This window comes from Neolamprologus multifasciatus, chromosome 7 (assembly GCF_963576455.1).
Source record: "Neolamprologus multifasciatus chromosome 7, fNeoMul1.2, whole genome shotgun sequence".
In the NCBI taxonomy this organism is placed as follows: domain Eukaryota; kingdom Metazoa; phylum Chordata; class Actinopteri; order Cichliformes; family Cichlidae; genus Neolamprologus; species Neolamprologus multifasciatus.
This window is the reverse complement of record NC_140445.1, coordinates 2,129,596-2,152,786: the sequence shown is the minus strand read 5'-3', so window position 1 is coordinate 2,152,786 and position 23,191 is coordinate 2,129,596. Positions and strand designations below refer to the sequence as shown.

The 23,191-nt window shown below is 40.5% G+C and overlaps 2 protein-coding genes across 4 annotated transcripts; one reads left to right on the top strand and one right to left on the bottom strand.

Moving 5' to 3' along the window:
* cetp (cholesteryl ester transfer protein, plasma) lies at window positions 1–20,400 on the top strand. 3 transcript variants are annotated; one of them, XM_085165444.1, is made up of 20 exons: window positions 1–116; window positions 219–329; window positions 575–671; window positions 905–1,192; window positions 1,475–1,589; window positions 1,675–1,806; window positions 2,662–2,732; window positions 5,434–5,521; window positions 5,594–5,663; window positions 5,751–5,811; window positions 7,777–7,868; window positions 8,019–8,118; window positions 9,093–9,172; window positions 13,334–13,384; window positions 13,474–13,626; window positions 13,783–13,850; window positions 15,150–15,192; window positions 15,552–15,621; window positions 17,409–17,494; window positions 17,577–20,400. In XM_085165444.1, the coding sequence occupies exons 4-20, from the start codon at window positions 1,054–1,056 to the stop codon at window positions 17,652–17,654; spliced, it is 1,497 nt and encodes a 498-aa protein (XP_085021570.1). In that variant the 5' UTR covers window positions 1–116; window positions 219–329; window positions 575–671; window positions 905–1,053; the 3' UTR covers window positions 17,655–20,400. The 3 variants fall into 3 exon arrangements, with proteins under 3 accessions (XP_085021570.1, XP_085021569.1, XP_085021571.1); XM_085165443.1 differs by having other exon boundaries at window positions 538–671; XM_085165445.1 differs by lacking the exons at window positions 1–116; window positions 219–329 and having other exon boundaries at window positions 547–671; window positions 900–1,192.
* Window positions 18,836–22,654, bottom strand: LOC146513434 (uncharacterized). The gene is made up of 4 exons (XM_085165452.1): window positions 22,222–22,654; window positions 21,664–21,910; window positions 20,227–20,364; window positions 18,836–19,116 (listed from the first exon to the last, which is right to left on the bottom strand). The coding sequence occupies exons 1-4, from the start codon at window positions 22,407–22,409 to the stop codon at window positions 18,847–18,849; spliced, it is 843 nt and encodes a 280-aa protein (XP_085021578.1). The 5' UTR covers window positions 22,410–22,654; the 3' UTR covers window positions 18,836–18,846.
* Window positions 22,655–23,191: the final 537 nt, after the last annotated feature.

The following is a 23,191-nucleotide window of genomic DNA, read 5'->3' as shown; positions in this document are numbered from 1 at the left end:
GTGTAAACAGGTAACGTGTGGGAAACAAACTGGAGCAAGGAAGTAGCTCATCCACCTGCTGGAGTTAGGCTGTGCAGGACAGGAAGCTACAGACAGCCACGCTGGATCCTCATGCAGTGAGCTCATGTTCATGTGCTGATAGCACAAGCACAGAAAGATAAACTGCTGAGCGACGTTTCTTCATTCATGTAGATGTTTTGCTTGACACTTGGTTTCAGAGCTCAGGAGTACCTGCAGTGTGGAGAACCTTTCAGGATCAGAGCAATAAGCAGCTTCGTGTCACCGGACCAATCATCTGCAGCAGCTGAGAGCGAGCTGCCTTTGTCCAGGTTTGGTGAACTTGTGCCTCCCACAGCCTCTCGTCTCACACTCGTGTTTTTAGAGTGGAAGAACCAATCAATAAAGTCAGCTGATGTCATCACACATGAAACACCCACACTTATTGATTCCTGTTAAAGGCCCAGCTAGATCAGTGCCCCCTTTGTTGTTACGTCCAGGCTCCATCAGCTGTACCTCCCCTTCCGTCTCCTCTTACAGGGAGCTCCTGTTTCATTGTGACCCTGCATTTATTCAGGAACGCTGCCCTGAATATTCGTCCCCTGATGAGAGGAGGAAAGGCTGGAATCAGAGGCTCCGCGTCCTTTTGCTCACTTTTAAGGCGTCTTTGTGGGGTACGTATGCAGGCAGTGTTGCCTTCTGCTTCTTGTTTTGTCACCGTTTGAAAAGAAAGGGATGCATTCTTTGTCCCGCTGAAGAGTTCAAAACTCCAGAGTCTGTGCTCATACCTGAGGTGATAGGACAGGTTGGACTTTGATCAGTTTACTTTAACGGGGACGGACCTGAGTCAGTGTTTGTCCTTTCAACGAGTCTGAAGCACAAGACTTGTCTTTCTCTGTCAGCACAGATATCAGGAGCAGTTTTCCATGTTCCTGATGATCCGTTAGTAAAGCCAGAACCGAGGGAACCGGGATTCACCTGCTGTGCTCCGACAGAACCGTCCACAGGTTCGACACCTCAGCCAGTTCTCAGAGAGGGAAAACCACCTCGTGCACGATGCCCGGCAAAGTCCCGCTGCTGCTGCTGTCGTTGCTGTCCTGCTTCGGGACATCCCACTGCTGCCTGCAGGACCCCGCTTCAGCCTACAGATTCACCGGAGCTGTGTGCAGGCTCACCTACCCCGCTGCTGTCGTGCGTGAGTCTGATTTGGAAAGTTTTTTTCCTGGTATTTATTTGACTCTGTTTATTGATTTTATCTAATCATCCACTCAAGCAGCGACTTTCTGGAACCAAAGAGCAGGAACAGAGTGACGATTTTATTCAAACACATACATTCAGGGAAGTTTCCGGATAGTTTTCCCAGTTTGCAGTGAAATAGCAGCAAACTTTCTCAGCTTTAACATGAAGTTCATCCAGTTGTTTCATTCAGATTAGGTCACCACAGATCACAACACAACACGTGCTTTTATCTTTGCAGTGAATGAGAAAACCACCAAAGTGATCGAGGCTGCTTTTCAACACGCCCGATACCCGAGCACGAAGGGGGAGAAGTCCCTGCTCTTCATCGGAAAGGTCACGTACGGCCTGGACAAGTGAGTAGACGCACACATGCGCACACACTATAAACATATATGTGACACCCGTGGTGTAAAAGCGTGTCCGTCCTTCACCGTCCAGTTTGGAGATTCACAACCTGTCGATTGGTCAGAGCGCGTTTGAGCTGCATCCAGGTGAAGGCATCGCCATGGAGATAAGCAATGTGTCTGCAGTGTTCAAGGGCACCATCCAGTATGGATACGGCAACTGGCTGTGAGTATGTGTGACCGACAGTGGCACTTTGTACACACACACACCACCATATAATCTGATCTACAGATTCTTAGAGACTACTGCACATCACCTCGCTGAATCATCTTACTGTTGTCTGATGAGAAGTGTGGATACTGGACTGTGACGCAGTTGTGTTTGGTTGTAGTTTAGCCACATGCTGTACAATTGTTACCTTTAAAACAAGATCAGAGAAGCAACAAGCTAATTGAAACCATAAAAAATCAAATCCACGTTCGCATTAGAGAGCAGCCCTGGTTTTGCTCAAAACAGGTTATAGTTTTAACACGGGTCTCTATGGAGACCGACTTTCTTTCATGCTAATGCTCTTCATACTCCAACGCGCCCAAAACTTCCAATTTGAACGAATGAGTCTTCACTTTGGAATCGATGATTATTTCTCATTGATGCGATCACAGCAGCGATCTGATGTCATTTCCTCCTGTAGTTTTGTTTTCAGGGCTTTAGAAATGATTCAGTTCAACAATGACTGAAAGTCTAGTTTTTCTTTGTTTGGTTGTTTTTTTAAGTTGTATTTTAAACTTTGACACAGAGTTTAAATAGCTAGGACTAGCTAGGATAGCTTTGCTGCAGTTTCAGTTTGATGGGAAAAACGTTTAGTTAACCTTTGCAAAACCACTGCACTAATCCTTTGTTTTTAGCATAGGTAGATGGACTTTTGTGCATTTTGTGGGTGTTTTTAAACATTTTTTAGTTGAATTACATTATTTTCAGCGACTGGGTGATTACTAATTCTCAGGCGGTGAGGATTAGTAATCCCTCCTGTTTCCTGTGATCTTTGACCTTTCTCTCATTTGTATTTTTCTTTTTCTTTAGTGTTAACTTCGGACATTCAGTTGACTTTGAGATTGACTCTCAGATTGATCTTGGAATCAACCCCAAACTTTGTAAGTACATCATGTACCAGTTTGTTTGACCTCTCAACAAGCCACCCCCATCAGCAGTCACCATTCCTGGGTTAGGTTTGTGTTTTGTTCCACATTCATCGTGGTAGTTTTTTCCATTTTTTGATGCTTTATCTTCTAGCTCCATTAATGTATTCAAAGCTTTAAGAATGTATCAGGACTGATCATAAAAACATACAATGATCAGTGGATTGTTAAGGTTTAGTAAAACAAAAAAATGAGAGGTCAGAGGAGAATGGCAAGCTTGCTTTGAACTTGTAACAACTGCTGCCAGCAGTTGTTACAAGTTCCAACCACTTGTTACAACCAAGCTGTGCAGAAGAGCCTCTCTGAACCTGAAGCAGATCTGCTACAGCAGCAGAAGACCACACTGGATGCCTTCTTGTCAGCTAAGAACAGGAAACTGAGGGCACAGTTCATACAGGCTCACTTAAACTAGACAACAGAAGACTGGAACTTCCATTTCTCCTGCAACGTTCAGATGTCAGTGTCAGAATTTGCCATAAACCACATGGATCCATCCTGCCTTGCATCAGTGATTCAGGCTTGTGGTGCTGTTGCTGTAATGGCACATGTTGGTTACCTGAGTGTTCCTGCTGACCGTGCCCATCACAGTGCAGCCATCTGCTGACGCCTGCTTCCAGAAGGAAAACGCACCATGTCACATCACAAAGCTGAAATAATCGCACACTGGTTTCTTAATAAACATGATGATGACTTCACTCTACTCAGACGGCCTCCACGGTCACCTGTTCTCAGTCCTGAAGAGCACCTTTGGGATGTGGTGGGATGGGAGATTATCATCTCGGATGTGCAGTAACTGTCCGCATGGACCAAGTGAACGTTTCCAGGACCTTTTTGAAGGTACTGGCAGTTCTGATGGTGAAAGGAGATCCAGTCTGACACAAGCAGGGTCTACTTTCTAACATGTAATATTATTTCCACTTAAACAAACGTGTGCCTTTAGTATGGGAAGAAACCCATGAAGGCACAGCAGACGCATGCCCTGGTATCTTGGAGAGCTACACCAAAACTAAAAATCTAGCAAAAGGCTGCCCCCTGGTGGTAAAAGCTTTAGTTATTTTTTGAAGAGGTTAATTGTGTGAAGAAAGCACGGGAAAGGGATCTAGGGCGTACAATGGATGAAGGTACATGGGATTCTATATTGTCGAACAATGGATTCTACCTTAGGAAAACCAGGGATAGCCACAGATACTATTATACTCCTTCAAGGCTGTATGAATGGGGATTGGTAGAGATGACTTGTGTTGGAAATGCCAACAAGCCAAAGGTACTCTGATACATGCCCTCTGGGAATGCCCGCTAGTTTTTCCAGTTTGGAACACTGTACTGAATTATTTACAGGTGTGGACACTTTGTAACCTACCCAGATCACCTAAATTATGTCTACTAGGAGACAAAGGAGAGGTGCCGCAATTAAATAAACACCAGTTTAGAGTGTTAAGTACTGCGTTGGTAACATGTGCCCGTGTCATTTTGGAACACTGGAAGGACTCCCATACTCCAACGCTTAAAATGTGGAAAGACAGAATGATTGGGAATGTTGCGTGCGAAAAGATGCTGGGAAAAATACATCATGTGACGGAAGCTGCGCTGGAACAGTGGGACAATTTTTGCACCTACATGTCTACTTGACTTGGACATTTGAGCTTAATACAACATCTGTTAAAACCTCAGTGTTTTTGTTTTGTTGTGTTGTGGTTTGGTTTGTTTTGTTTTGTTTTGTTTTGTTTCAGTTTGGTTTGGTTTGTTTTGTTTTGTTTTTGGCTTGGTTTGGTTTGGTTTGGTTTGGTTTTTGTTTTGTTTGTTTTGTTTTGTTTTGTTTTGTTTTGTTTTGTTTTGTTTTGTTTTGTTTTGTTTTGTTTTGTTTTGTTTTGTTTTTGGTTTGGTTTGGTTTGGTTTGGTTTGGTTTGGTTTGGTTTTTGTTTTGTTTTGTTTTGTTTTGTTTTGTTTTGTTTTGTTTTTGTTTTTGGTTTGGTTTTTGTTTTGTTTTGTTTTGTTTTGTTTTGTTTTGTTTTGTTTTGTTTTGTTTTGTTTTGTTTTGTTTTGTTTTGTTTTTGGTTTGGTTTGGTTTTTGTTTTGTTTTGTTTTGTTTTGTTTTGTTTTGTTTTTGTTTTGGTTTGGGTTTTGTTTTGTTTTGTTTTGTTTTGTTTTGTTTTGTTTTGTTTTGTTTTGTTTTGTTTGTTTTTGTTTTGTTTGCTTCTTGCTTTTGGATGCTGCATCTTTGTATTTGCTGTTATAAAATGCAAAATCTAATAAATACTTGAATTATTAAAAAAAATTGTGTGAAGTACAAACTCAGTCTAACTGCGCCGCTGCACAAATATTGCAGGGATTTAACGTGTGTCGTTTGTGTTGCAGCTTGTCGGCCTTATGTTTGTTTTCCATTAATACTTTACATCTATATTGTATTTCACACTGTGTTATTAGTAGCATTTTACTTTTTCCTCCACAGAAAACTGCAGTAACTCACAAGAGCAACCATGTCTGTGTATTTTATAATAATAATAATAATACAGTGAAAGTTTGATGTCATCATCACCATCTTAAAATGTGGCTGCTAGTGTAGCATGTGGCAGTCTCTTTTGTTCCAGCTGACACACGATGAAGCATCATATAAACACTGACTGGCTATCCTCTGTCACCTGTGTGTCCCCGTCAGACTGCGGTGATGGAAAGGTAGCAGCAGACACAACAGACTGTTACTTGAACTTTCACAAGCTGCGTCTGCACCTGCAGGGAGACAAAGAGTAAGTAACAGAAGTGGGAATGAAGCATCTGCATGAATCTCAGTGTCTGACTGTCAACATTTTTGTGGTCAGGCCGAACTGGCTGAAGAAGCTCTTCAACGACTTCATCACGCTTACTGTCAAGCTGGTCATCAAGGGACAGGTGAGGGCGACAGAGACGAACCCACGATGTGCACAACAATGATTTTTGAGAAGAATAAAGCAGTGACAGGTGTCTTCTCAAATACAGATCTGTAAGGAGATCAACAAGGCGGCAAATATACTGGCTGACTTCATACAGGACACGGCAGGTACGCGACGACCTGAAGGAAGTGTTTGAAATCTAGAATTAAAATCACTTTACTTTCCTTGAGCGTCTGTTTCTGCACAAGCTTATTATTGGCACCAAATAATCGCCCATAAATGATGTCTTAGTACATATTTAATAGAAATGCTAAAACATAATGTGACTCTTACACTTCTCGGCGGGTGTTTTGAGTTGCACGGCCCGTCTTTTGATTTTGAGGTTTTCAGCTCTTGTTCTTGTTGGATTAAGGTCAGCGTAGGTCACTGTAGAGCTCTTCAGAAAAGCCCGGCTCCTGCTATGTTTGTCGTTTCTTTGTCTCGTTTGTCGCTTCCAGCTCGTCATAAACTGACAGTTTTCCAGGACATGTTGGACTACCAATCATGGAGGGCAGTGTGGATGTAAATGTCTGAAACAGACTGCCGTGGTGTCTGAAGACTGTGGTCGTAACCTTCTGACTAAACAGACAGACGAGGTTGTGGAGTGAAAACTGCCTGCCTCCTTTTTTATCTGTTTGAAATCAACGCTAAGGGAGTGCACATTGAAATAAGACAGGAAGAAATGGATATTTTGCTCTAGAATTCTTCAAAAAATTAGATTTCATTGGATTTTGAACAGATATTTAAGACAATGAAGCAGCTGTGATGTGTCTTGATTTTGTACAGCATCAGTTTTCATGTTATGGATTATTTTTTCTCAGTGGTGGCTAGGGCTGCCACAAACGATTATTTTTGCGATTAGTCGACTAATCAGATCATCATCCATTGGACGTAAAACGTACAGCTTATTGCACCAGCGGCATCTGCTCTTATATAACTATCATTAGCTTACAGCTTTAAGTGTTTAAGGTATGTGCTAACTAAAAATAAAGACAAGATGATAGTTTATTAAATTTTAATGAAATTTGCAGATTGTTTCGGTGAAGTTTAATAAACTCCTTTCTATCTAAAATATAACAGGACACCGGAGTAAATTCTCGAGCATCTCACACTTCTGATAATCAGCTGTCTGTTTGACCTTTATTCAGCTGTGTAAAAACTATAACTTTAATATCAGCCAAACCGATTCACTCAGGAACAAATAAAATACTAAAAAAAGCCAAACAATAACATTTTGAAGTTATCTAAGTGACTTATATATGTTTAACCTGAGTAGCGAAAGACAGCGGTGGGTTTGAAAACGATTAGCCGGGAGTCCGGTGTTCTCACGGCTCTAGTGAGCCTAGCCCCCGGCTAGCTATCGAGCTAGTGGGTAACAGACGTCTCCGAAAACGTCGGAGCTCTTTTGAAAATATGTGGTGTCTTGATAAACTGAGCAGATATTTGAGGTTTACACAGCTACATTCTCGCCTGAAAATATGTTAAACGTTTATTTTGTGACCCAGAAAGAATAATAAGAGTAATATTAAAACTAACTAGCTGCTGCCATTGTTGGAAACTGAGCTGGGCTGCGCTATGAATTCTGGGACAGAGCTTCTTCTTCTTCGGGTTTAACGGCAGCTGGCATCCTTGTACATGCAGTGCTGCCATCTTCTGTTTCAGTCTGTTATTACACTCTTAAATCCTACTACTTATTCCTGCGTCTTTTGGGATCTTACAAAGCTTCAAACGACGCGTCGACTATTAAATCAGTCGTCGACGCTTTAGATAGTCGACGTAATCGTGACTAGTCGACTAATCGTGGCAGCCCTAGTGGTGACGAGTCATTGCTCAACTTCTTCTTCCTGTTGTCCCTGATCATACACACCAAGGAGAATAGACTTCTTTAAATTATCACTACACATGTTCAAAGCAACAGAAAGTGGGGAAAATGCTTCACTTTCTACAGTTTCCTATAAATGCGTGCAGGCATGCCAGCAACACTTCAAAGGAACAACATATGATTGTTTCAGTGAGATACCAGAGAAATCAGGTCTTTGTAATCGACCATTTTTTGAAGTTTTCTATTTTATCCATGTGTCTGAACATTGCAGAGCAGTTCCTCACTGATGGAGACATCAGCGTGGACATCGGTATCGCTGCCGCTCCTGTCATCACAGCAAACTACATCGAATCATACCACAAGGTAAATAATAACTTTAGATACATAATTGAATACACAGCAGTGCTGGATCTCCTTTAAATGGTGTAATGTGCAGTAATTCTTCAGTACTGGAGGAGACGTAGGGGTCTAATAATGATCTCGTTGGTCACTGTGGGGCTCCACCTCTTCCAGGGACTGACCAAGTACAACAACACGGTTGCTGTCATCAATGAATCGGTTTTCCATCCAAGTCACCTGACTGAAGACAAGATGATCTACTTTTGGATTTCAGGTTAGCAGTAGACACTCTGTTTATCTTGTGTCTTTTATTTTCCAGGTAATTTACACCTTTGTGAAGTGAAATTCCACCAGGTACTATAGAAAGCAATGTTTCTGTCTTCTCTATCCCCTCACCCCCACCAGTCACAGCAGAGGGGTGGCCCTCCCTGAGCTCGGTCCTCCTTCAGGTTGTTTAAAGGGAGTTCTTCCTCCCCACTGTTGCCAAGTCCTTGTTAGTATTGGATCATCCACTTGTTGGGGCTTTACAAGTTTCAGATTAATTTGTAGCTTTGGAAGTCTGCCACAAAAGAAAGAAACATGAAAACAGCATGTATGTTGGTTAACACATAGACATGCTCAAGACGGCCTCCTGGAGTTCAGTCCAGGCTTGAGTGACTCGTGGCGTGTTTTTGGAGCCAGACGAACTGTCGGAGTATTTCAGAAGCTGCTGATCTGCTGGGATTTTCCCACACAAACATCTCTGGGTTCACAGAAAATGGTCTGAAAGAGAAAAAAAAAAAAAAAGAAAAAAAAGAAAATGGTCTGAAAAAGAAAAATATCCAGCGAGAGGAGCAGCAGAAACTGAAATAAACCCAAGTTAGAACCAATGGATGTAGAAGAGCGTCTCTGAACCTTAAACCAAAATCAGCAGAAGACTCCTCCAGGTGTCACATCTATTCAGCCAAGAACAGGAAACTGAGGCTTCAAATCACCACAAAAGACTGGAATCTGAAACTGGAACATTTCTCCTCAAGTCAAGTCAAGACACTGAGCCAAAGAGTGTCGAGGTTATGTAAACACTGAAACCAGATAAAGGAGGATCAAACAGTGTCCCATCCATGCACCTCAGCAGCTGCTTCCTGCCTCTTTAACATTCAGAGGTTTATTTGTAAAAAAATAAAATAAAAACAATTTTATTTAAATATATTGAAAAAACATGTATTTGTACGTGGAAAGCTATTAATGCAAATGGTGTTTTTACCGCAGACCAGTTCTTAAACCCGATGCTCAAAGCAGCTCACCAAGACGGCCGCTTTCAGCTCAATGTCTCTGCAGAAGAGCTCACTGTAAGTACGTCAGCCTGACCTGAAACATCCAAGTCAAACATTTGTGGTATCTTCTTGGTTGATCTGGGATCAGATGTTTGAACTTGCCTGCTTCCTAATTTCCTATTTTTTGTATGTTTGTCACATTTAAATGTTCAGATCATCAAACAAATTTTTCATTCACCACAGCAAGTCCTCCAGGTCCACACTACCACCACCATATTTTACTGTTGGCAGTGTTGGGGAGTAACGGAATACATGTACCACCGTTACGTAGACTTGTAGTCAAGACCGCCTAATCCGAGACCAAGACAAGACCAAGACCAGAGGGTATCGAGACCAAGACAAGACCAAGACCAGAGGGTATCGAGACCAAGACAAGACCAAGACCAAGACCGAGACGAGACAAAAAAAGTCTTTAAACTGCAGCCAGATGCTGCTTCGTTTACGGGTCTCGGGCATATTTATGTGTTTTTGCTTTCGCACAGCCCTCCTCACCGCTGTCTACTGTCTCACTCACTCACTGAAAGGACTGACGCATGCTCCACTTGACTGTTGCGTCTCTCACCCTCTCTGTTTTTCACATAATGATATTATCCTATATCCTCGCATGTGATTGGCCACAATATGGAGGGATTGGAGCGTAGCTGAGCCACTGTGTGAGAGCTGAGCAGCCAAAGGAAATTAAGTGGGGGTAGAAATGACTGAAAGATTATTAGGCTCTGTTTTGAGCTTTGTTCAAAAAAGAATGACTTCATATGTATATATATATATATATATATATATATATATATATATATATATATATATATATATATGTATATAGTTTTTTAATTAAGCAGCAAGGCAGAACAAAGTCGGGCCTGTATCAAGACACAGGGACTAAACCCCAATTCAACCAGACCCAGAACTGATCCAGAATTAAAACAGGACTACAACAGTAACCAAGACAGAACCAGAATCAGAACTAGATGATAGCAGCACTAAAAATCATCTTAGACCTGCACTACACTTATTTTTTAATTCTACCAAAGTACACTATTTAGATTCTGAAAAGTTTATATAATTATTCAGCCTTGTTGAGCAAATAAGCCTGCAAAACTTAATAAATATAGAATTTTAAAAGTAACAAACGCTATCTAAAAAGATACAATAGGTACGAGATACATGTTCTGATGAGTTTTTGGCAAACAACCATTTGACTAACTTGTGTGTCTCACCTGCTCTTGTTCCATCTCTGTTCTGTCGTCATTTTCGTCGTCTCTCTCCCTCTCTGTTCCTCTCTCTCCCTCTTTGTGCTGACAATCAAGCCAAACACAAATATACAGTGGAAACCAGATATTTACATACTCTTCAGATAAAAACACAAACACTTTTTAATTGTAACATCAAATCAGACTAAATGTTTCTTTTTTTAGATTGATAAATATAAAAAACATATTTGTTAACTTTAAGAGTAAAGAGAGAAACTGTCTGTATTTCTTAATTGTAAATGGCACCAAATTGTATTCAAAATTGAGCCACACTTATGGAGCTCCACAATTCTTTTCCAGAATTCTTTTCCAGGTGTTTTGGTTGACATCTCTTGATTTTTCAAAGAAACTTTCCCATTTCAAAGAAACAGGCTCTGTGTTTTGCCTTATATGCATCCACAGCTGTGCCACCAATTTACCCACATGGACTCTACTAACCAATCAGAAGCTTCTTAAGCTCAGAATGGAATCATCTGGAGTTTTCTTAATTAATCTTAATTAACAATAAACTTAGTGTATATGTACTCCTACATTTGATGAAAGTGATTAAAATAGACAGCTCCCTCTTTTTATTCTGACATTTAACTAATTCAAAAGACATTGCAACATTTACTTATCTAAAACAAAAGTTTACTCTAAATTGATGTTTAACAGTAAAAAAAAGGTTTTATGTTTTCTCCCTAAAGTGTATGTAAATATCTGGTTTCAACTGTGAATATACTGCTGTGTATTGAAATTCCTCTTGTTTTGCATAGATATACTGAACATACAACAACAACATACAAAGCATAATATATAAAATAACATCTACCTGAGTTTTTTCTTTGAAAGAAGCTCCTTATGTCCATTGTTGTTTTCATCAGTACACAACTGAAACCGATTTAGAGAGTTTGTTTAGCCGTGGAGGGTAACAACTGAAAATATGAGATGTAAGCTAAGACTCTCTAAAAAAATCAGCATTGTCGTTCGGCTTTTTATTTATCCATTTGTTGATTCACTCGAAGAGTAAGTAACGCAACCAAGTGATCAGTTTGATATCAATCTTTTGTGATACACCATCATATTTACATTATTAGTTCAGTACGAATGATTTCCGTTGGTACCTGGTCAAACTTAAGCTCTCCTCTGCAGCAAACTCGCAGGCAGCAGCTTCTCCCCCCTCGCTCACATGGGTGCTGTGCTCAGTCGCCTAGTGCCAAAGCTCGGATCATACCAAAATCAGGGGGAATTTAGGACGGTGCGCTCTGTGCTTCGTGTGTTGTTTTTGTTTTATACAGTTGTCAGTCAGGCATCTAACAAACAAATTACACTCCAAAAAACCCCATGCTTCTGAAAAAAATGACCCGGGCTTAAGCCCAGTAAGACACCCCCCGCTCCGCTGATGGTTGACTCCAAATCTCCCGAACACTATGTCGATTTGAGAGCGCAAGACCGAGACAGCGAGACCAAGACCGAGACCAAGACAAAAGTCCGTCGAGACCAAGACCGAGACCAAGACAAAAGTCCGTCGAGTCCAAGACCGAGACCAAGACAAAAGTCCGTCGAGTCCAAGACGAGACCAAGACCACGTAAAAGTGGTCTCGAGACCGGTCTCGAGACATCCAACTCTACCGTTACGTATTTAAAATACAAAATATGAGTAACTGTATTCCGTTACAGTTACCGTTTAAAAAGGTGGTATTTAGAATACAGTTACTTTGTTGAAATAAATGGATTACAAGGCGGTACTTCCCTGTTTCATATTGTGGCGGGTCAGGACTGTTTGGGTTTTGTTTGACAGCTACGTTCTGTTGTTCCAGGCAGCAGCGTTACGGTTGCCATGGTTACAGGGTGACGCTCTCTCTGCGTGTTTCCTGGGTGAGAGAGGCCTTTTAGTTGTTGTTGTGCTAAGCTAATAGGCAGAATGCTACAGGTATAGCTCTAAAGAATGTAGCATCATGGGCAGTGTAGTCCGTGCTGCAGGGAGAATGGACTGCCATACACGTTATGTGTCTGTGAGGGAGGGAGGGAGAAAAAGGAAAAGTACGAGCTGTCATCGAGCAGAAACGGGAGCTGGAAGCATGTAAATATAATAATAACCACTGCAGCCAAGAAGAGAGCCTGACGAGCCCAGTTGTAAGTAAGCTATTAAGACTCGACTGTACACCGTGTTCGTGTTTTCCTCCAAAAACAATAAGTTCTGTTGGAGCAGCCTTTCAACGCCTCTCTCTGTCTCTGCTAGCAAAGTTGACCCAGACAACAAAGTAAAGCTAGTTTTCAGCTACGAGCCGACACAGAACCCACCGTATTAGTCAGAGGTCCCTTTACTACGGTTCGGAGCCGCGGACCTTCAGTAACAGTAATAAATCACAGCAATAGTACATTCATGTAGTTGTAAACAGCATGATAATATATTAAGTAATCCAAAGTATTCAGAATACGTTACTCTCATTGAGTAACGTAACGGAATACGTTACAGAATACATTTTGGGGCATGTAATCTGTAATCTGTAATGGAATACATTTTAAAAGTAACCTTCCCAACACTGACTGTTGGTATGATGTTCCTTTTCTGAACTACTGTGTTACCTTTACGCCAGATGTAACGGGACACACACCTTACAAAAAGTTAAACTGTGGTGTCGTCAGTCCACAGAATGAATCTTGGGGATTATCAAGATGCTTTTTCGCAAAACTGAGACGAGCCTTTATGTTCCTTTGCTCAGCAGTGGTTTTCATCTTGGTCTACGCCACTAGGCAGGTCCTATTGGAGGAAGACTTTATTAGAAACTGCACTTTGCATTTGCTTGTGTTATGTTTATCTAATATTTAAATTTGTGTGATCATCTGAAACATTTAAGTGTGACAAACATACACAAATATGAAGTCAGGAAGGGGCAAACACAGTTTCACACCACTGTACATGTTTGACTCTTGGATATCATTTCAGACGCTCCTCAGCACAAACCTCTCTACTGCCATGCCTGAGTTTATTAGGAAGGTAGGAGCGAAAGCTGCCTGGCAACACGTCTGCATATAATATATACTTTCTGAGATAGGACGTAAAACATTTTGTGTTTTTGTGTTCAGTGTCTGCTGGATTCAGCTTCCCCAGAGTTAAGACTGTGGAGTTCATCTGTTCCACATTTGAACAGTTCCACCTCAGGAACGACAATTTGGGTGCAGGCATCTGGACGGCTCCACTGTGAGGGCCAAGGCGCACCAGTACTCTTCTTTCAGACGGTACTTTTCACAGTGACAGAACAGAGTTACCAGCTGCCTTTTCCTATACGTAGACAAACTGGGAAACACTTCTAATTCTCAGTATTGACACATTGTGTCTGTGCAGTGAATAAGAAAGCCATGAATTACAGAGTCTTCTTTGTGTTTGATGTGTAGGACATGGCCGTAGACATCACAACTTCCTATGTTAACAAGAAAGTCCTCCTGCAAGGTCATCCAACAGAGTAAGACTGGTTGATACCTGACTCATATTTTTGAACACCTTGACTGATGACCCAGTTTGGTCCCAGCAGTAGCTGTGGCCTAACATTTGGCTCTAGAATACTTTGGTGTGCAGAGGAGCTCGTGCATGAGGTGTTTGGTTTCCTCCAAACGTGGTCCTGTGCACGATGGACGAACATCTCCGCTTTGGTCTCGTATGTCCACAGCACATTGTTCCAGAGATCTTGTGCTCGTGGGTAATTTCTCTGAGCATCGCACAGTCTGACCTTTGCTGGGAGTGAATATTGAGACAGTGTAATGTGGTTGAATATGTAACACACTGTGTAACACACATACAATGACCCCAATAACAAGTTAGTGATCTTGGTATCAAAACTAGTTCAGAGTCTAGTGTAAAGGCAAAAGTGTTGATCTTGTTCACACTGCAGGCGAAAGCGCATCAAATCCGATTTTTTTGACCCATATCCGATCATGGTGTGACAGTGTGAACGGCACAAATCCGATATTTTCAAATCCGATCTGGGTCACTTTCGTATGTGGTACTGAATCCGATACATATCTGATGTTTTAGAAAGCTGCTGTTTGATGGTCATGTCGCATTAAATCCGTCTTTTATGTCACCGACACAAGACAGACGCCAATTATAGCGCCGGAGAAGACATCACGAACGCTTCCTGACCATCCGGTGAAACTGTTGGGAAGACAACGTTGGAGAAACGTGAACATTTTATTTGTACTGTATAATCTGCAGATTCTGACAGAAATCTGCAGATTATCCTTTGAAGCAGCGCTCCTCTAAAACAGCAATAAGGATCATTATTAGGTTATTTACATTATTATGTAAATAACAAAATAACTTAAAGCAAAAATTGGGAAACGTGAAGTCTGAAGTCTTTATATTAACGGCCATCAGTCAAACATACTGTTGGTCTGGGTCTAAACAGAGCGCGTTGTGTGTGACGTCTTCTTTTGCGCATGCGGCCGCTTTGAGCGTTCACACTAGAGCGCGTTTGCTGTCGCATTTTATTTGTAGTGTGAACGAGCAGACAAAAAAAATTGGATTTGATTAAAAAATCAGAATTGAGCATCAAGACCTGCAGAGTGAACGTAGCCTTAGTCTGTTGCTTGGAGAAAAGATTTAAAAGGAACTCCAAAGGTTCACCTGTGCTGTCTGACTACTTTTACTGTTCTCACCTGACTGTAAGGATGTAAGTGTTAGACTCTGATATCTGATATAAAACTGTAACTTTGGTCAGTTTGTCCTGTTCGTCTGTGTGTGATTGTGATCCTCTTTCATTTAGGATCTCAGTATTCAGAGCTGAGCTGCCGTTACAGGATCAGCAGGTAACCTGCTCCATTTCCTTTATTTTGGATATTGTGGTGCCGTTGTGCTAATTTTGTACCTTTGACATCCTTTATAGAGCTGCTGTCAAACAACACGTCAAACTTTATGTTTTAAAAAATTCAATCACCGCTGAAAAAGTAATTTTCATGAATTCACCCTGAAAGCATTACACACGTTAAAGTGTTATTTTAGATGTATGACAACCTGCACAGATTTGTACATTATTACTGAACTGTTAAGTGTGAATAATTCAGTCTTTCTTCAGATTATTTAATTCCCAGTTAAACTGATGCAGATCCTACTGAACATTTGCATTTCTTGGTTAGATTTCATCGGTAACCTTTCCCTTTCTTTCCAGCTATATGATGAAGCACTCGAGTTCCTAAAGGAAGCTGTGGTGAAAGTTGGAACTCCCAAAGTCCTGTCTGGTAGGAAACACAGCGCCTCAGCTCCGTCCTCAAACCTTTCACATTATCATAAAGCTTTGCTAAAATCTCAAATTCAAATTCAAATTCAATTTTTTTTATTTGTCACATACACAGTCATACACAGTACAATATGCAGTGAAATGCTTGGACAACTGCTCGTGACCTGAAGAGGAGAAAAAGAAAAGGCTATGAATAAGATAGGAAATAAATATGAAAATTAAAAAGGGTAAATTTAACCAGGAAGGAATAAAATAAAATAAAATATAAAAATTAAGTTAAAAATGAGATAACTGTACAACACAAATTAGAATGAAGGGTAAATTTAACTGGGAAAGAATAAGATAAAATATATAAATTAAAGTTGAAAATAAAATAACTGTACAACAAAATACACAATACACAGTATAGAAATATATAAGAATGTATGAAGAAATATAAATATAAATATATATATACACACAATAACAGCAGCTGTACAAGTATTAACTGGAAATGAGGAATATAATGTCCAGTGTTGTGCAATCCACATTATTTAGTGTCTTGTGCAGTGCAAATATGCTTAAAGTGATTTAAGTGATGAAGTGAAAACAATGTCCAGAATGTCCAGTGTGTGTGTAAGAACTATATGTGTGGGTCAGTACTGTGTGGTGGTGTGACTGAGAGACCGTATCACCTGCGGGAAGAAGCTCCTCCTCAGTCTCTCTGTGTTGGTCTTCAGGGAGCGGAATCGCTTTCCTGACCTCAACAGAGAGAACAGTCCGTTGTTGGGATGGCTGAGGTCCTTCACGATCTATAAATCTATAAGACTGCTTGAGTTTAATCATTCCTACACTACGACTCTCTGCGAGACACTTATGAAAGCACTTGTTGCTTTACCATCAAACAGCTGATCCAGCTTCAGCTTGAATGATTCTTCAAAGTGAACATAATCACGTATAAAGGCTCATTTACACCATTTCGCTCTCAAAAACAGATCAGTAAGTAAAAAGTTTAAGCACTGAGTAACTTCTACACTCCAGTAAAAGTAAAACAGTGCAGCCTCAGAAATATACTCAAAGTTAGAAAGTTAGAAAGTAAAAAGTAGCGAATTCACCACTTTTGTAAAAAGGTAACTGAACCTTTTGCTATGTCAATATAATAGGAAACAATATTAGTACAATACAATCAAATTATTATTCCAATCTAAGTTTGGACACGTGCAGTGAAGGAGAATTTTATAAAAACAACTATTTTCTGTTGCCTACATTGTGGAGCATGATCTTTTTCAAAGTACTTCTTGCTTCTGTCATTAGTTAGCTGGCATGAATTAATCTAACAGCAGAAATCAACCTGACGTAACCTTCTGTACTGACAGAAGATGGTGCTAGACACTTTCTAAAAACTTGAAGCACTTCTTCCTTAACCTCCTAAGACCTGAACTCTTCCACAGCAGCATTTTTAATTTCTCTTTGCTATTTGGGCTGATTGGGGCCCGATGAATGTAAAAACAAAGAATTACCAGATTTCAGAGCCACTTATGAGGATATTCATTTAAATTTTGATAGAACAGTAGCATTATAACGTCCTCGTAAGTGGATATCAGGCCCTTGTAGAGCAAAATTGAGTATTTTAACCCGAAGTGTGATGTCCACATATGTGGACGCAGGTCCTAGGAGGTTAAATCCAGCTTCACAGCCGGTGTTACATCTGTGTCAGTTTGTGAGAGCAGGGATCCATGGTGTACATTAGCCTTTGTACAGTTAGTGTGTCATTTCCACTTTAAAGGATGCTTTTGTGGTTTGTTCCAGTTCTGGGAGTTGAGCTCACCAGGCTTCTGGACAAACAGGGATTATACCAGTTTGATCTCTTTAACCCTGAGGTGCTTCCCCGGGACGTGAGTCTTCTCGTTTCTCTCTTTCTGTATGTGTTGTATTCCTGCATTCTCACAGCTTCTGCCTCTTCACTCTCTGCTGCAGGGCTTTGTGGTGATTCAGATGGATTTTGGTTTCCCTCATCACCTTCTGGTTGAGTTTCTCAAGAGGACACTGCAGTAACCTTTAAATATCCGACCCAAGAGTGTGTTTTAATCTGAAAACTCAGCTAGGAATGATGTGAGTCAGAACATGCTTCTGTCAAGCTGTCCGTGAACATTTTGTTTGTTGTCGTTTGATTAAAATTAAATACCATGTAAAAGCTTCTGCAGGTGATGGACAGTCAGTAAAGATTACTACAATTATTGTGAGACTTTGCGTTATTGAGATCAACACAAGATGTGAGTGAAAGAAGGCGTCTATGTCGACTGTGAACGACCATCCTTGAACAGAGGAGCTGACTTACACTTGTCTGCCACCTATAATCTAGTTTTGAGATCCTCTCCTAGACGCCTTATCGCCCACTCGCAGCTTTGACAAATGCCCAGCTGGGACAACCACGTTTACTCAGGGCTTTGATGATGTTTCCCTGACAGCTGTATCTGTGCGGATGGCGTTCACTCTGTGCTGGAGCGTCCTGTAGCATACGAATGTTTATTTTCACACTGACATTTGAGACACTGCTCTGATAAACATAATCACAGGAATCTGTTATTCTGTCTGGAAATAGGAGTGGAGGATTTTACGAGGATGAAAATACACAGTTATTAACTGTTTTATATATTTTAATGTTGTTTTTGTGCCTGTAAAGTTTAGTTTTGCTCTGGTGGACAGTCATTGTCTGAGAGATGCTGTAGAAGGACAGAATACCTGCACCGTGATCCAAGTACACTCGTAAAGGACTGAACCTCAGACAGGAGTTTGGATGTTTTACTAGTTTATGTTTTTGTCATAATCTAATGCCCAAGATTTTTCATTAAAACTCACATTCATTCACATTCATATGCTGAATAACGTGCTTTGTTGGTTAGGGTTCTCTTATAAAGTTCATTAATAACTCCTGTCCCCTGGTCTGATAGTAGAAAAATTTGTTTGGGCTGTAGCTTCACCTCTTAAAACACAATTTAATGTGATATTCTTTACTGACATCTGAACACAGAAACATGTTTTCAGTGCAAGAAATTCACAGAAGCAGTTTTAGTGAAGCTTTTTTATTCCAGCTTTCAGACAGCAGTCATACAGCCTTGGAATCACATTTTTTCTTATATCAACTACAACAGAGTTTACGTTTAGTAAACTTATACAAGTATAAAGTATGAAAAAATACTTTATAGGTCAGATTTGTGGGTTTTATTGAGATGTATCTCTCGCCATTTTAGACCTCTTTCAGCAGAAGGCCATAAGGACGGATGGCCCGTTTCACCATCTCCTCTTCTTGTTCCACCGATAATCCAGCTGGGATGCGAACCAGCCAGTATTTACTGCTGTTGTGTTTCTCTCTATAAGTTGGGTTGATCCTATTCTGCAGAATCACTCTGTACTTCTTGCCATTATGAGCGGAGGTGAATATTTTGGAATAAGGGATGGCCTCTTTGATGTAAGGAGTGGAATAAATCCCTCTGCCGTAGTTTTGACCCGGGCCCGGCTGTTAAATAAAAGTGAAACATTTACAGCTACAATTGACTCTGGGCTAACCAATACCAAACTTAACGCCACTATAACATTCACATCACCTGTATTTTAACTCTATGACCACAAAAAAAACCATCCTATTGTAAGGACAAGAAAGACATTGTGGACAAAACAGGACACCCCCCATAATCTTTAGTTACAATATTATAGTTGGTTAGATGGTCTGATTGTTGAAATATGTCTTTTCTTTGATTGTGGTAAAATAAGGTGTGCCCCAGTCTCCAAAAATGACATAGTGCAGGAAGGGTAGTTATTCCTCCGTTACACCACAAGAGGGAGTATCCCCTAAAATGAGCAGCTCTAGCGGGAGTAAATAAGCCCAGCCACTACCCATAAGGCAGTGCGCCTATAAGAGTTGTGTGGGACTGCAAAAGTGTGTAGTTGTGCTATGTTAATGAATATATTTGCAGGTAAGCAGATACAAGATGGTAAATAACTTAAAATGTATCTACAGATGAGTACACGGGGTTGCAGAGAATGTGGGAAAGTTGGCCGTTAATCCCCACTATGTGTCATTAGCCGTGATGCTAACGATTAGCAGCTAGATCTAATTCATTAGTTTGTGCGGAAACCTCGTGGCGCTTTTATGGATTTATATCTGTACCGAGCTGTAATCACAGCAGATATAGACTGGTGGATCACACTATCTTTTGTTTATGTTTATTTCATTGTTGTTTAAAGACTACCCATAAGGCAGTGCGCCTATAAGAGTTGTTGAGACTGCAAAAGTGTGTAACGTTGTGCTATGTTAATGTATATATTTGCAGATGCAGTAAAGGCGAACTCACAAAGCCACACTGGTTTCAATTCATTTTAATCCAAGTGTGCAACACTATTCTAAATGATCACATCGTTATCTGCATTTCTACATATTTTCCTTTTGTGACTGTTTAATAATAATATTATTGAAAAGGAATAACGTAGTCTAAACAAAGGCAGGAGTTCACTTGTTGTTTAATGTCGGCTACATTACATATAACAATCGTTTATTGTGTAGAATGTTTATTGTAACAGTTTTATTGGAGACAATAATGCACTAACAGCAGTAATAATAAAATCTAACCTTGTAGAATCCTTCGATGATGCCCTCAGCACCTTCCTTTGACGTCCCGTGGTAGGACACGGGCCACTCCCCCGGCACTGACTGGGTGCTCCGGTACTGGGTTCCGAGCCATGCATTTCCATCATACTTGTCCAGGACCTAAAACATTTTCACAAAATAAAAAAGTGATTTTAACCCTTTAAAACCGGTCAGAGCAGCACGCTCCGTTTTGCGTAACTATTTTTAAATCCCGGTAGCTCTGCAACCACGTGAGCTAGCGCAATAATTTTTTTTGCATATGACATCGGAGGAGTTGTACTTACATCTGATGCCATCAGCTTGTCCTCGGTCACAGTTTCCTTCCACATATAACTTTGCAAAAACTGCATAAAAATCGCTTGCAGCAACAAAAACATAATATTCCAGAAACACGCTTTGCCGATCCGATCAGCTGTTCATAACACTTCCTACGTCCATCAGCGCGAACTATCGCATGTCCGCCATGACCTGCCGAAACCGGAAGTGACGTCATTTTCGCGGAAATTTAGTTTTTTACCATCAGGGCCTCATGAGCCTATACTGGTGTTTTTAAAAGTTATGTTTGACTTTATGACTTTCTGTGTCGTTTCTGGGATGCTTAGGACTCATATTGCACTGCTGGAAATAGTTTATTTTGATGCATATGCTGCTTTTTTGCAAATTTGCATCATAATATTTATTTTTGTTTTTCCTGCAGAGTATAAAAATTGGTGTATTTCAAAAATAAAACTATGAAGACACTGAAAAAAAAATTTCCTGTGGTGGGAAACTATTTTGTGCAACTTTTTGGTATTTACAGTTTTGAGGGATAAGCCTCTTAAATTTCTCTAACTAGAAATATATGTTCAATTCAATTTTATTTATATAGCGCCAAATCACAACAAAAGTCGCTTCATAGATACAGAGAAAAAACCAAAAACGATTTTCAATTTTTTTGTAGTTTATTGCACTTTTTTGCAATTTATGTAATTACTATGCACTTAATGCAGACATATTATTAAAATCTAGGCTGTAATGGTTGTATTGATGTATAGCAACTTGAAATGCTCCCAAAAATGGCTCCACAGCATGTAAACATATAATATAAGCTCTGGCAGACTTGGTTCTATGGTAGGTCTTAAAGGGAAAATGGAACAGCTTTGCAAAGTTTGGAGCGTTCAGGTGCAAAACTCAGAACAAAACCATTGATCACTGTTGATGAATAAAGGAGCAAAAGCTATTAAAGCATGTTACTTTCTCCACAGGCGCCAGCGCTGAGGTGAGCTTTACGACTGGTGCTAAACTGGATGACCTGAGGGACTATGTTACTGATTTAGCATTACTGATGAATACTGGGATATATTTGATAATATTGATGATGACTGCCCAGATCTTTTGCTGCGTAATGTAGTAGTACTGAAGTCAGTCATCTGCGTTTACCTTGATGGCAAAGCGTTGCCAACCACATGGACGTTCATACACCTCTCCACCTCTGCAATAGGTCTCTGTGTCTCTCAGCCCAGTGAAGTCGAAGTCAAACTTGTGGTCAAAGAATTCATCCTGATCGATGATATAAGTCTTTTCCCCTCTTGTGCTTTCATCGAATGCCAAGCTGGTGTAGCTTTCAGAAAGCTCTCCACCTCCGAGAACACTTTTAATCCTGGCAAAGTTGTTTCTTGACAGTGGGCTGTAAGTTAGCAGAAAAGGATGCAGGTTCAAAGCAGATTAGCTATTTCTTCATGTTATCCTCAACAGGCTACATTCTGTTATAGAGGTTAACAATTTCTGGGTGAAATTAATCTTTCTTAAATTAAGACTAAAAATCGAGACTCACTTAGGGGTAGTTTAAATTTAATCCAGCATACGATGAACAATGTCGAAATTTGAATTAAAAAAATAATAAACACTCCTAAGTCACTACCTCAACCACTAAATACATAAAGATAAAACCTGCATTCAGTTTTGATGACTAACAAGAGTGACATTGATCATATTTACCAGGTTTGATCGCCACCCAAGACCGCAGAAATGAGCTGGTTTGCAGACAGAGTTGGTGCTGCAGAACTGGGAGAGGCCAAGCCTTGGAAAGCTGCACTGCGTGCTCCGGATGTTAGTTTTTGAACTGAAGTTACTTTTGCATTGCAGATTACACCCAACGCTTCAAGTGCAACCTCTCTGTCAATCATCTTGAATTGGTGTCTTTAAGCTGCAGCTGCTCACTTCTTCCTACAAATGCTCTGGCCTATGTGAAAACCGAGCTCATATTTATAACACCTACTGAGTGATGACGCCATTTGCAGGACAGGAAAAGCAGGACATTTCCTCGTGAGACTAACGCCACTTCTCAGGAAGCCTAACGGACAAAGCTTGTGTCGCAACTCGAAGCCAAATCGCGATAAGCCTCAATGTTGCATCAGACCGCCATCAGTTAGGCTTTAACTGACAAAGGTGTGTCGTAACAGTTGGTATCCTCATTATTCATCCTTGTCCAATACAACCACTTTGCCTCTTCCCTCACATGAGCAACCTACCACTTCAATGTCAACTGGACATTTAAACATGCTGCTGTTGTTTGACGGCACCATAAATTCTACTAACAGACAAGACTCTTATTCTGTTAATGCACAGCAGCAGCCACCTGTTGATTCAAAGGTTTTATTTAGACATCGGCTGCTTTTTCACTCATTTTCAATCCGGTCCTTGTACCTGACCATTTTCACAGGAATGTTTCCTGTGTTACCCCCTAAAGGTTTTGGGATTTACTTACCTGGATGATTAAGCATGCATCAAGATGTTTCCTGTGTTAGTTAACCCACTTAACGATGACCTATGAATCATTCAAGCACAAAAAGGCTCCTAACTGAAGAGATAAAACTGTGTTGCATCCATAACAGACAACTTAACAAAGGAGCGATTTTCAGTGATTTCTCCGAACACTTTACCAGCAGAAAAAACATCATTTGTCCTC

Excerpts from the sequence above, each read along its gene's own strand:
- cetp (XM_085165444.1), top strand. The coding sequence starts at position 1,054 with ATGCCCGGCAAAGTCCCGCTGCTGCTGCTGTCGTTGCTGTCCTGCTTC. Across the intron at positions 2,733-5,433 it reads TGGAATCAACCCCAAACTTT|ACTGCGGTGATGGAAAGGTA; the intron begins GTAAGTACATCA and ends TGTCCCCGTCAG. Across the intron at positions 15,622-17,408 it reads AACTCCCAAAGTCCTGTCTG|TTCTGGGAGTTGAGCTCACC; the intron begins GTAGGAAACACA and ends GGTTTGTTCCAG.
- LOC146513434 (XM_085165452.1), bottom strand. The coding sequence starts at position 22,409 with ATGATTGACAGAGAGGTTGCACTTGAAGCGTTGGGTGTAATCTGCAAT. Across the intron at positions 21,911-22,221 it reads TTGGGTGGCGATCAAACCTG|CCCACTGTCAAGAAACAACT; the intron begins GTAAATATGATC and ends GCTAACTTACAG. Across the intron at positions 19,117-20,226 it reads TCATCGAAGGATTCTACAAG|CCGGGCCCGGGTCAAAACTA; the intron begins GTTAGATTTTAT and ends TTTATTTAACAG.